The following is a 12224-nucleotide window of genomic DNA, read 5'->3' on the forward strand; positions in this document are numbered from 1 at the left end:
CTGGGGTGTTAAAAGAGACGGCGGGAATGAAATATCTAGAGTAGATAATCCACTGGGTAGATAATTCACTCCCAGTGTCCTAGCTGCTGGCTCCACTATGCAGATACATTTCCCATTTTAAGAGAATATGAGAATTCCCAAAACATTCCCTGTCCCTTTGGTCTCCTCTCTCTCTCTCTCTCTCTCTCCATCTCTATAGGCCTTTAGGGTCCTATCCATCCCGTAGTAACAAAACTGGGGTGGCTTCCGTGCCTGGCGGAGGAGGCTTTGAAAAATGTTTTAATTATCTGCCTTTCTTTCCCTGGCCCGGGCTCCGGCTTTGTGAAGACAGGAACCGTTGGAAAAAGAAATTTCCTAATGAGACAAGTCACAGTTGAACTGAGCTATTCTCCAAGTTGGTTGACTGCTGAGTTGTGAACACAAAAGCGTCTTTTGCTTTCTCTCAAACCTTCCCAAATATTACGCACTGTCATTTGGAAATTGATAGGGTTATGACACGACAATTATATCATTTGCATGAACAAAGCATAACAACTTATTGTTCTGCTGGAAAAGGGAGTGGTCTCCAATTACCCTTCCAGGTTTCTCCCTCTCTCTTCCACTGATATAAGCGGTACATCAGGTGTTGGGTCTGGCTAACAGTGATTGACGGGGTGTATTTCTCATGGAAGACTACAGTTCCAATCTGATTGCTTGCTGCCACCTGGAGCCCAGTTGGAGAGACATGTGGGCACATATGGTCCCAGTTGTGCACATAAAAGCTTCTACATGTGCACACACATGCTGTCAGGTGTACACACTCAGATGGTTTTCCAGTGTAATAGTGTGTTAAAAGGGCAAACCTGTGGGGCGGACTCACCCTTCAACATTAATAGTTGTGGTCTTTGTTAAGCATGTACTATGTGCCAAGCAGTGTGCTAAATGCTGGGGTAGATAAAAGATAATGATGTCCACATGGGGCTCACAGTCTAGGGAAGCAGTGTCCCAGTGGATAGAGCATGGGCCTGGAAGTTAGAAGGATCGCAGGTTTTCTCCTGGCTCTGCCACTTGTCTGTCATGCGACCTTGTTTTGCTTTTATGGTATTTGTTAAGCATTTACTATATGCCGGGCATTACTACTACTAATAATGATGATGGTGGTGGTATTTGTTAGGCAATTACTATGTGCCAACCATTGTTCTAAGCACTGGAGTAGATACAAGCAGCGTGGCTCAGTGGAAAGAGCCCTAGCGTGGGAGTCAAAGGTCATGGGTTCGAATTCCGGCTCTGCCACTTGTCGGCTGGGTGACTGTGGGCAAGTCACTTCACTTCTCTGTGCCTCAGTTACCTCATCTGTAAAATAGGGTTAACTGTGAGTCTCACATGGGACAAACTGATTACCTTGTATCTACCCCAGCACTTAGAACAGTGCTCTGCACATAGTAAGCGCTTAACAAATACCATCATTATTATACAAGGTAATCAGGTTGTCCACATGGGGCTCAGAGTCTGGATCCCCATTTTACGGATGAGGTAACTGAGTCCCAGAGAAGTTAAGTGAGTTGCCCAAGGTCACACAGCAAACGAGTGGCAGAGTTGGGAGTAGAACTCAGGTCCTTCTGACTTCCAGGCCTCTGCTCGATCCACTAGGCCACATTGCTTCACCTTGGGCAAGTCACTTGTCTGTGCCTCAGCTACCTGGCCTGTAAAATGGGTTAAGATTGTGAGACCCATGCAGGGCTGGGATTGTGTATGTGATTAACTCGTATCTACCCCAACGCTTAGTACTTTGCCTGGCAGATATTTAGTGCTTACCAAATACCATTAAAATAAAAGTAGAGCAGGTACTGAATCTCTGTTTCCCAAGGAGGGAACTGAAGCACAGAGAAGTGAAGTGACTTGCCCAAGGTCACACAGCAGGTCAGTGGCAATGACAGGATTAGAACCCAGGTCCTCTGACTCCCAGGCCCATCCACTTTCCACTAGACCACATTGCTTCCTTCAGTTTCAGGAGTGGATGGGAGAGGGTATGGGAGAAATGAGGGAGCATGGGGACCCTGCCAGGGCTACTTCTCAGTCCTCATCCCACATGGGGCTCACAGTCTAGCAAGAACCTCAGAATGTTGGAGAGAAGTCAGATGTCATTATTATTAACAATAATAGGAATACCCAGCCCGGCCAATGGTTTTCCAGATGAGGCTGGATATCGGAGTTTTTACCAAACCCTTCTGAACAGCATCCTCACATTCAAATTCTCCGGAGAGACTCAACTACCCAAGAGCTACCGAACTCACTGATGAATTTGGGTAGACTTGGCCTAGGAGGTGGGTCATAGCCATTGGATGACCTGCACGGTTATTTTCACAGTAAGCGGTCGGGTCAAAGTTCTTCCCTGCTGGGCTGACCATGTCTCAGGAGGTTTAGTACGGCAGCTAGGTTGAGACTTTCTCCATTCTATGCGAGAGAGGAATCAAACGCTCACATCCCCTCAAATTCCTTTGGGGAACTAGCAAGTGTTTGGTCAGTCTACTCCAGCCTTGTAAACGTTATCTTTATACTCTATTACAACCCCCTATCTGTAATTTATTTCAGTGTTTGTTCTCCCCCACTAGACTGGAAACTTCTTGAGGGCAGGGCTCATGCCTACTGATTCTACGGTACTCTCCCACATGCTTAATAAAGTGCTCTGCACACAGTCGACGCTCTATGAATAGTTTGGTTGCTTGATTCATCTCAACCTCTGCCTATTTCCCTGGGACCCTTGGCTAAATATTTTGCAAGGACACAGAAATGGGAATACTGCTTTGTTAACTACCTTGGACTCTGTCTATTTGGCCAATATAGACCCAGCCTTAAAGAGTTTTCGGGCTGTGGCCTTTGGGTCGAAGACCCTCCATATATTTTGAGACGGATGGACAGAGAGACATAACTCCCTCTTGCCCCCCTTCCCCATCTCCCCTCCCCCTCTCACAGACAGAGGTCTTCCCTAGTCTATGGTTGGAAATCAATCTGTTCAAACAGCAGAGTGATTTTTCCTTCCTTCATGAACCAAACAGCCATTTAATCCAGACAAATTAGATGGGGTGCAGAGGTTTTATCAGCCATATTTATTGCACTCAGAAGAATAACTCAGGACACAGAGTGGAACATTTTTGAACTAGCTCTTTTCTCTTACCCCTAGGAAAGTTTTATTCAGTGAAAAAGTTGACATCGCGAGACAAAAATCCTTCAAAATTGTGCAACCATTGAGTAAAATCTTCAGCAGAAATCAGTGACTTATAAACTTATCAAGGCAGTTGAAATTATGAATCTCTAACTTGACTTTGGAGAGGAACCAGTTGATAGCATTTGGGGTTAAGGAGGAGCAGCTGGCCTTCCTCTGGTGCCACAGAGGCTTCTGTGTTTGCTTAACCTTTAGCACGATCCTGAGAGGGGATCCCTTTCCCAGAGGACCAGTGGGAAATTGGGAAATTCAGGGCAAGACAGCTCGCCGCTCCTTCCGAAGACCCCTCAAAATACCGCAGGACACCAATATCCTGCACGCACTTCTGGCCGCCCACGCGGCTTCGTTTCTGAGTGGACGGAAACCACGTTTGTTCAACACCGTCTCCTGCAACCTGTTGGGGTGGTGGTGTGGTCCTTTGAAATGTCCAGCTGAGAGTGCCCCAGAGGGCCTGCCTCTCTTGCCTTGAGGGGAAACCCTACTGACAGACCTTCCGCTGGTTTTGTTACCCAGACAGTCCTGGGGAAGGGGTTCACACCTAAGTGGAGACGGATCTGGGCACAGAACTGCAGCTTCATGGATCCAGTCTGAGTTGTTCTGGGGCTTCCCGTGCTGACATTTACAAAGCCGACTCAGGGAGCCAACAGAGGGAGATGTGAACTTGGGGTGCACCTAGACATCTCCTCTTTAAGACCTTCTATTCAGAGGGATAAATTCTTTCTGAGCTGCGTCTGCCTCTCCCAGGAGATACCTGTCAACAGCGATCATCTCACTGGTGGGAATCCATCATAACGTGAACAACAGCAACAACAATTACTCTACTGCCCTGGCTCCATTTCTCTGTTTTGGGTGGCTCCGAAGAGCCCGCTCACCACAACACACGCTGGTTCTCACAACAGCCCTGTTAGGTAGGTGCGAGCAGATAGGATTTGCCCAAGGCCCACAGTAGGGTGGCTCAAGATCACCCAGCAAGGCTATCACGGAACATGAAACCTGACTTTCAACCTGGAGGTCCTGGTCATCAGAACAGCAGGATTGCCAACAGGGCCCCTTGCTGTGGAGGAGAACGAGGCAGGAAATGACACACTCAATCTCTGGGCCCTTGAAAGAGGCGGGAAGGGAGGGAGAACGCCTTCTCAGCAGCTCCACACAAGGCAATTCTGCCGGCCAAGATGGCAGCTTCTAGCCCTTTGCTCAAAATCTAGCTGTATTCGCCAAGGGGGAAGCTGAGGAGAGATGGGGCGAAGGGCACCCGATTCGCCTATTTCTCACTTTGGAGAGTGGAGCTGTGTAGACACAGACCCTCCCCATAGATCTCTACCGTGAATCCAAGTCGCCGGCATAAGTATCGTTACAGAGGGGTCCTGTGGAGCCTCACAGGGAAATTCTGGGTGCAAGTTCACAATCAATCCCCACCACCTCCCATTAAATGATTCCGTTGCCGGACTAAGAGGGCAGGGAGCGTGTCTACTTTTGCTACTGTCCTCTCTCAAGCGTTTAGTTCAGTGCACACAGTAAGTGCTCAATAAATATCATTGGTTAGACTGAGTGGGTGCACATCCCTTGACCATCCAGGGGGTGGGGAAGGAAGAAGAGCAAATCCGTTTCTCCCAAAGGGGATCTGTATCGGGGAACAAACAGCATCTTTAACAAAAATACCCGGCATCTTCTGTTGAGTCACAGTGAGGAAATTTTTCCAGTCATTTAGAAAGCCACAAACAGTTCCTTCACATTTCATGGTGCCATTGTAGACCCAGCTCTGAACCCTGTGGGCTGCATAGATTTGACGAGTCCTCATCAAACTGTGTGGAAGAGCTTGTGTGCTTCAAAAGTACATTAAAAAATAGACGATTTCCACGTAACCGCATCGATCCGCCTTCGCCGTCCCGCACGCGGCCCTTCTCCTTATACAAAATACGCGAGCCTGGGGGCTGCTTTATCAATCAGCACAGCGGTGCTCTTCGGAGGGAGGAGAGTCCACGGTTAACAGCGAGGGGCACGCTGAGCGTTCCGTAGGCACTGCTTACTACGAGGACTGAATTCTTTAAACGCGGCGGGTGAAAAAGCATGTTTTCTACACAAAAAGTTTCCTCCTACTGATAAATGAGAAAAAGTCTCCAAATCTCACCTGAGTCTTGCACGTGAATCTGGGTAGGCTGCCTCAGGGAATGCTGGGAAAGGGAGATGGGCGGGGAAGGTGACGGAGAGAGTAACCATAAGCAAACCTAGCGGTTCGCTTATATTTTCTCCCCTCCGGATATTTAACCTTTCAGCTCCTGGGGATTCTTAAAGGGGAAGGCGGGGAGGATGCAGCAGACAACCCATCAGAATAAAACCCACAGTTTATGATCACGAATAAGTGAAATGAATACAATTCAAGTCCTAAGTCAAAACAGAGGGACCGCTGGAATCAAACAACGCACGTTGAATTTCTACCATTTTCAATGGCCTATCTGAAATTAAAACGGACAGCTTTAAACGAACACAACTGGCCTTTCCTTTGTTTTCCAAACCATTTCCAGGAAGACCGTAATTGCAGACTGTTACACAAGAGATACTTTCGGTGAAAGACAGAATACTTGTGAGAAGACGAACGCTACATTGTAACTCACGGCGGTGGTTTTCACAGAGCTTTGCATATATAGGACAAGGCGCCCAGAGGGTCCCCAACACTCTGAATCTCGACCCAAAAGTCTTACTGGGAGTCGCTCGCTCCACTATTTGAGCACTGTTGGTCAGCAGAACCAACACCTCACACCTGCAGCGTTTCCACTGTCGACTCAGTGCAGATGATGGGGGGGGGGGGTGGTGCCTAGGTCAAGTGGCTTTTGTTACAAAGGGGAGAAAAAAATCACAGCTTTATTTTGCAGCGGGAGGCGGGGGATGAACTCTCCTCCTGCTTCCGGCTGGAAATCCCGGCTGGGACGGCCTGAAGGAAAAAGGCAGCTTTCTCTCTTGGATTTAGCAAAACCAAGGAAAATAAATGCGACACCCAAGAGAAAGCCCTACCCGATGGAAAATGCCATAAGGGCAAAGGGGGCTGGCCCGTTATTCTAGTTGCCAAAATGGAGGCAGCAACTGATAGCAGGAAGCCGTCCCCCCAGCCCCTTCCGTCTGCCGGAGAAGCTGGACGACCCCGGTGACCACCCACTCAGAGGAAGGGTGCGCCTAGGGTTCGTCCGACGCCTCCGGTCCGCTCCGGGGGCCGCCGATCGGGCAGAGGTGGCCACCGTCCGACTGGGAGTTGCTGGTGTTCGTGTCGCGGGTTGAGGGGTGCGGTTCGGGCCAGTTGCGATTAGAGGTCAGTCTGGGGATTTGCTCTTTCCAGAAAAGGTGATGCCCGGTTGGGTTATAATGGCTTTTTCCGGGAGCGGCAAGGACCGGACCGCTGATCCTATGCCTGGCCCGGAGGGAGATTCGGCCACACGTGCACTGTGCAAAGACTACCCCCACCCCCCGACGTCCCTGCCCCTGAACCCAGCTGGGAACAGAGGACCCAATAAATTAACAACAAACCAGAGAGAGAGAGAAATTCCCAAACCTGCACGAAAACAAAGTCCAAGCAAACTTTAAAATTAGCTCACGTCTTCCAGGAGACGGTCTTCCACCCGTCGCCGCTGCCTCCTGAGGTTTTTATTAAATACATTTCTGTTCTCTTAGAAAAATAAAAAGAGTAGCCAATTTATCGAACCAAAATGATCTCACAGACAAAGCATGCCAGCAAGCACAGCCCTGTAAGACTAAATTAACGTCCAAATCAAAGCAATTTGGTGACTAAAATCAACCCGGCTTGCAGTTCACAGTTGATTACTACAAAGTTTTATTAGATTCATTTTTTTTGGCCCATATAAAAATAACATATTGCAACTCAAAAGTGCATTTTTAAAATAAACCATTGACTATCTTTATCAAATAAAATATTTACACCTTTTGGTTTACAGGGAGCAATGCCTTTCAGGCTATGACCATCGGAACGTCATCTGAAAATCCGGTTATCATTGGGGCGTCTTCATCATCGTCTCCTAAATTCAAAGACAGGGATCTTCGTCATCGCCACCGCCGTGGCCGTGATACAAGAGATACTTTCTTGTATCAACCGCTGCCACCGACCCTATCGCCAGTATTGGTACTGAACCCTCAGTTCTCTCAAAATGGCAGGATGCGTTCCCGATGAAAACCTATGCTGCGGCACCCCCGCCTGTGTGTCACACCCTCCGCACATACACAACCGCTATGTCCGACGACACCCTTGCGTGCTATCTAGACCTGAGCCCCACTTTGGAAGACCGTCCCCCCAACCCCCCAGGATGCCCGACCCAAGGAGGGTGGTGAAAACACATCTTGTGGGAGAGCTGAGTGTTCCTTACAGTGCTCAGAGTTCTATGTGGGACACAGTCTTGAGCCTTTGGGAACCCCTGGAAGCCTGAAACAGAGCTCCCGCCTTCAGAATGGGAAAGAAAAGTCATCAAGGGCAGCCTGATTCCCGCTTTATGACCACCCGTCCCGTTCTCTAGCCGCAGAGAGGCCGCGGCCACCTCTACGGCACAGTTAGGGGGACCTGGCCCTTCGGACGATGAGGGGAGGAGAAGAGGAGAGGTCTCTCCACCTCCCTACCCTGTCAGGACCCGGGCCCGGACTACTGAGGCCGGTGCTCAGCCCAGTCCGTTACGGGGCGGGGGTCCCCGGGGGCCGAGATGCCCCGGGGAGCTGGGGGTCCGGCCCTCCCCCAGGGCACCAGGGCCCCCCGCAAGGCACCAGGACCCCGCCGGCCCTCCGTGGTGCAGGAGGCTCCTTGGGCGCTCGGGAAAGCACGAGAGCAGGGATGTGATGAAACACCCACTCTCCTCTGGGAAACAGGTGGGGGTCCCCAAACTGTGCAGCTGTGAGAGGCTTGGGTGCCTGCGGCCTTGGGTTCATTCTCTGAGCCTCCCTGTCAATTGATTCATTCATTCAATCGTATTCATTGAGCACTTACTGTGTGCAAAGCACTGTACTAAGCGCTTGGGAAAGTACGATATAACCATCCTCTAATTTAACTTTTCCCCTCTAGACTGTAAGCCCGTTGTGGGCAGGGAATGTACCTGTTTATTGTCGTAGTGTACTTTCCCAAGAACTTAGTACAGTGCTTTGCACACGGTAAGTGCTCAATAAATACGACTGAAAACAATAAAGACACATTTACTGCCCACAACGAGCTTTTATCTCCTTCTCCTCCTCCTCCTCTCTCTTTGATCATTCCTCTTCCTCCCCTTTTCCCGTTTCCTCCTTTTCTTCTCCCGAACTCTCCTCTTCCTTCTCCCCTCCCTTCTCCTCCTCCACCCCCACTCCTCTTCTTTATCATCAATGAAATTTATTGAGAGCTTACTGTGTACAGAGTACTATAGGCAAAGTACAATACTAAGTTGTCTTCCCTCTCCTTGTCCTCCGCCTTCTCCTTCTTTCCTTTCCCCCACCCCCCCCCCCCCATTTCGCCATCCTATTTAGACTGGGAGCCCCACATGGGACAGGGATTGGGTCCGAACTGATCACCTTCTATCTTCGTCGGTGCTTAGGCACTTTCTGTGAGCCCAGGACTGTACTATCATTTATCCCAGTAATTATTACTAAACCCCAAGACTCAGCCAGTTGGCACTGTGCACCTTGGGCCGGGCTCACCCTCGCAGACGGGCACCACTGCTATGGGTCTGCATGGAAGGAGTGAGGGTGGTGACCACCTACCCTGAGGAGGTCCCAACTGGAGGCCCCCGGTGTCGCCAGAGTGAGGCGCTGTCCAGGTAGCCCCAGGATGGAAGAGGAAGCTGCCCTGCCCCGGCCCGCACCTCCCCGGTCCCTGCCCGCTACTCACCCAGGTCGTCCCCGGACGAGAAGATGGCCGAGCCGAGCCGCGAGCTGTAGTGGCTGTTGGCGAAGGCGGTAAAGCTGTTCTGCAGCCTCCGGTGCCGTGTGTACAGGACCACGAACCCGATGCCCACCGTCACCAGCAGCAGAAACAGGATGGGCACGACAACGGCGGCCACGTCGGTCGGTCTGCCGGCCGCGAAGGCCGCTGTGTCCGCCCCTGTCGACGGAGACGGCCCAGGGAACGACCTCACATGAGGAGGAACATGAGGCTGCTTCCGGGAGCCTACCCACCGGCCCTCTCTGGGGCTCTGCCCTGCCCCGGGAGTTTCTATGGGGGTCCTTTGATCCCAAAGGGGCTTCCTGCCCATCCATGAACCTTTTCACTTGCAAACAGTGGAAATCTAGTTCAGAAAAGGGGTGGCTTCTGACTGCTCGTGAAACAAACATTAATCTCCTCGGTGGCCACAGGTGGGACCGAGGCACCGGGCAGGGCTCATCCTCGCACGGCCGCCCACCTTGGGTTCTCTCTGGGAAGAGCCTCTCCTCCCTCGACCACTCCCCAAGACGACCACCTTATCGTGGGGTCAGGGCAGGCAGCTCCAGACCGGTCCCTGTTTTCTGGGAAGGAGGGTCCAGCGGGGTGGGAGGAAGTCCTGGGGCAGGACCCAGAGTTCAGCTAGTTATTTGGGAGTCCGCTCTCGGGATAAGCTGCCTGCGTGCTGGCCGCCCGCCTCTCAACGGATTGCAAAGCGATCACACTTCAGTGCCTCCCAAGCTCGGTCTCACCGGTCAAGCTGGTGGAGAAACTGAGGTCTGCCTGGGTGGCTCCCCACAATCTAGGTGCATTTCAGTCTGCATACTGGATACCCGAGGTCAGCCCAGTGACTGGGCGCTCTTCCTCCTGCTGGCCTGGAATCCCACCTACCCGCAAGTCGTCCCATACGCTTCTAGTCAATCGGTCAGGCAGTTAATGGTCAGTCAATTGAGCGCTGTGTGCACAGCACTGAACTAAACGCTTGGGAGAGTATGGAGAAGCAGGCAGCAAAGCATAGCGGATAGAGCATGGGCCTGAGAGTCATAAGATCATGGGTTCTAATCCCGGCTCCAGCACTTGTCTGCTGTGTGACCCCGGGCAAGTCACTTCGCTTCTCTATGCCTCAGTTACCTCATCTGTAAAATGGGGACTGAATCTGTGAACCCCATGTGGGACAGTGGCCAACCCGATTTGCTTGTATCCACTCCAGTGCTTAGTACAGTTCCTGGCACATAGTAAGTGCTTAACGAACACCACAATCATTATTATTACTACAGTGTATTGAAAACGTTCCCTGCACACAATGAGCTTACAGTCTGATGTGACCAGTCTCAGGGGGCTGCAGTCTGCCATGGGTGTCACAGCCAGGAAAACCCCACCTTCGTTCCAGCAGGGGTGCCCAGCTCTCTCCCCTCCACACCCCCCCAGCCTACACATCACTGGAGCAGGTTCCGGCGCCCACCAGTTGGACCCCCAGGGTGAGGAGTCACTCTGGCGGGCCGGCGCTGAGGAGTCCCCCGCTGGCATCCACTTCGACCCCCACCGAGGGAATGGGAAGACCGGCAGGGGGTGGGGAGGGAGAGAGGGATGGGAGAAAATGGGAATGGAGGAATGGAGGGAGGGAGAGGGGAAAAGTCCAAAGAAATCCAAAGGAGCAGAGGGGAATGGCATAGGAAGGAGAGGGAGGGAGGGAATGAAGGAGGGAGAGAGGGAGGGGGGGAAAGTGCAAAGAAAACCAAAGGAGCAGAGGGAGGAGTGAATGGGGCTTGAGGGGGTGATCAGAGGGACAGGGGCCAGAGGGGATGTAGGGGTGGACCACTGAGAATGGGAAAAAAAAACTACAACTAAGTTAGGAAGAGAGGATGGGAAATGGGGGTAGGGGAAGAGAGAAGAAGGAAAGAGTAGGAGGAGGAGGAGGACAGAGAGGATGTGTCTGCCAACTCTGTTGTATTGTACTCCCCCAAGTGCTGAGTTCAGTGCTCCGCACAAAGTGAGTGCTCAATAAATACCATTACCGATAATGAGTGGAAGTGGAGCCGGTCAAGAGAAGGCATGACATATCTGGGTCCTCTTACAACCTTCCCACCCCTCTCCTGCCCATTCCTGGCCCCTGCCTCCATTTTCCCCATTCCATCTCCACTCACCCAAGTGCCCATAAAATCCCAAGCATCTGGTTCTCACCAGAACTACGGTGTTCTCCACTAACGCTACACCCCAGCCCGAGAAATTGGGTTGGAAGGGCTTCCATCAAGAACCCCTCCCCTGCCCAGAGTCCCAACCTGAATATCCAGCCAATGACTGCTGCCAAACCCAAAAACCTGCCCGGCCCACCCTCTGGGTAAGGAAAAGGGATCAGTGCCTCCTGGCCATAGGAAGGAAGGGAAATCCAGCCCCAGCCAGTTGTAGGAGAGCCAGGCTTGTGCCCATTACCCAGCAACCTCTGGGCCTCTTTCTGGAAACCCAAATTGATGGGGGCGGGGAGAAGCGGTGGGTGGGAGTAGGCAGAGGGGAGAGGAAGGGACTTACCCGACCCTAACTCGTCATAGAGGAGGGTGGCCGGCTCCCCGCAGATCTGGCCACTGAAGAGGCACCGCGCTTGCACCGAAAAGGAGTAGTTGTGGCCCAGTTTCAGGTTGGAGATTTTGAAGAAATTATCGGTGGTATTGCCCAGTTCGGTGGTGCTGTTCATCACGCTGTCATACATGTGGATCTCGTAACCCTAGAAGCAGACACACATATGGGGCCCGAGCTCGCTTCACCCAGACCCAGATCGACTGACACCTGAGCCTCCCGGGGCCTGCCTCCTCCCCTTCCATTCCAGGAGCTGGCGAGGCGGGAACCTTTTGCCACCTGCCGGACATCCTTTCCAATGAGTGAAGGACTTCTGGGTGAGAATTTCAGTTGTGTCTTGTCCGCAACCAGAGCCTTATCAAACCGGCTGGCCCCTGACCCCAGTGCCCTCGGCTCTGGGATCGGAAAGGTGGATTTTTGCAATCCCAGTTCCTTTGAAGATTGGGATTCCCCCCTGCTTCCCTCAAACCTGAAGCTCTGAAAATATAATGTTCCGCACGTATTCCTTTCAATAAAATATTTTAGAGCCCCAGGACCCTGCTAAGAGGCAGTTTGTTCTCCCAAGGGTCATTAATT

General features: G+C 51.7%; 1 protein-coding gene across 2 annotated transcripts in view; it reads right to left on the bottom strand.

The window, feature by feature from the left end:
• Positions 1-3067: 3067 nt before the first annotated feature.
• Positions 3068-12224, bottom strand: part of SORL1 (sortilin related receptor 1) — a 111247-nt gene continuing 102090 nt past the window's right edge. For both annotated transcript variants that reach the window (XM_029075155.2, XM_029075156.2), the window contains exons 46-48: positions 11604-11796; positions 9048-9260; positions 3068-7224 (exon numbers count right to left, since the gene is read on the bottom strand). In XM_029075155.2, the coding sequence (XP_028930988.1) occupies positions 7157-7224; positions 9048-9260; positions 11604-11796 (474 nt within the window). In that variant the 3' untranslated portion in view covers positions 3068-7156. The remainder of the gene's footprint in view (positions 7225-9047; positions 9261-11603; positions 11797-12224) is intronic.

The sequence above is a fragment of the Ornithorhynchus anatinus genome, chromosome 11 (genome assembly GCF_004115215.2).
Source record: "Ornithorhynchus anatinus isolate Pmale09 chromosome 11, mOrnAna1.pri.v4, whole genome shotgun sequence".
NCBI classification, from domain to species: domain Eukaryota; kingdom Metazoa; phylum Chordata; class Mammalia; order Monotremata; family Ornithorhynchidae; genus Ornithorhynchus; species Ornithorhynchus anatinus.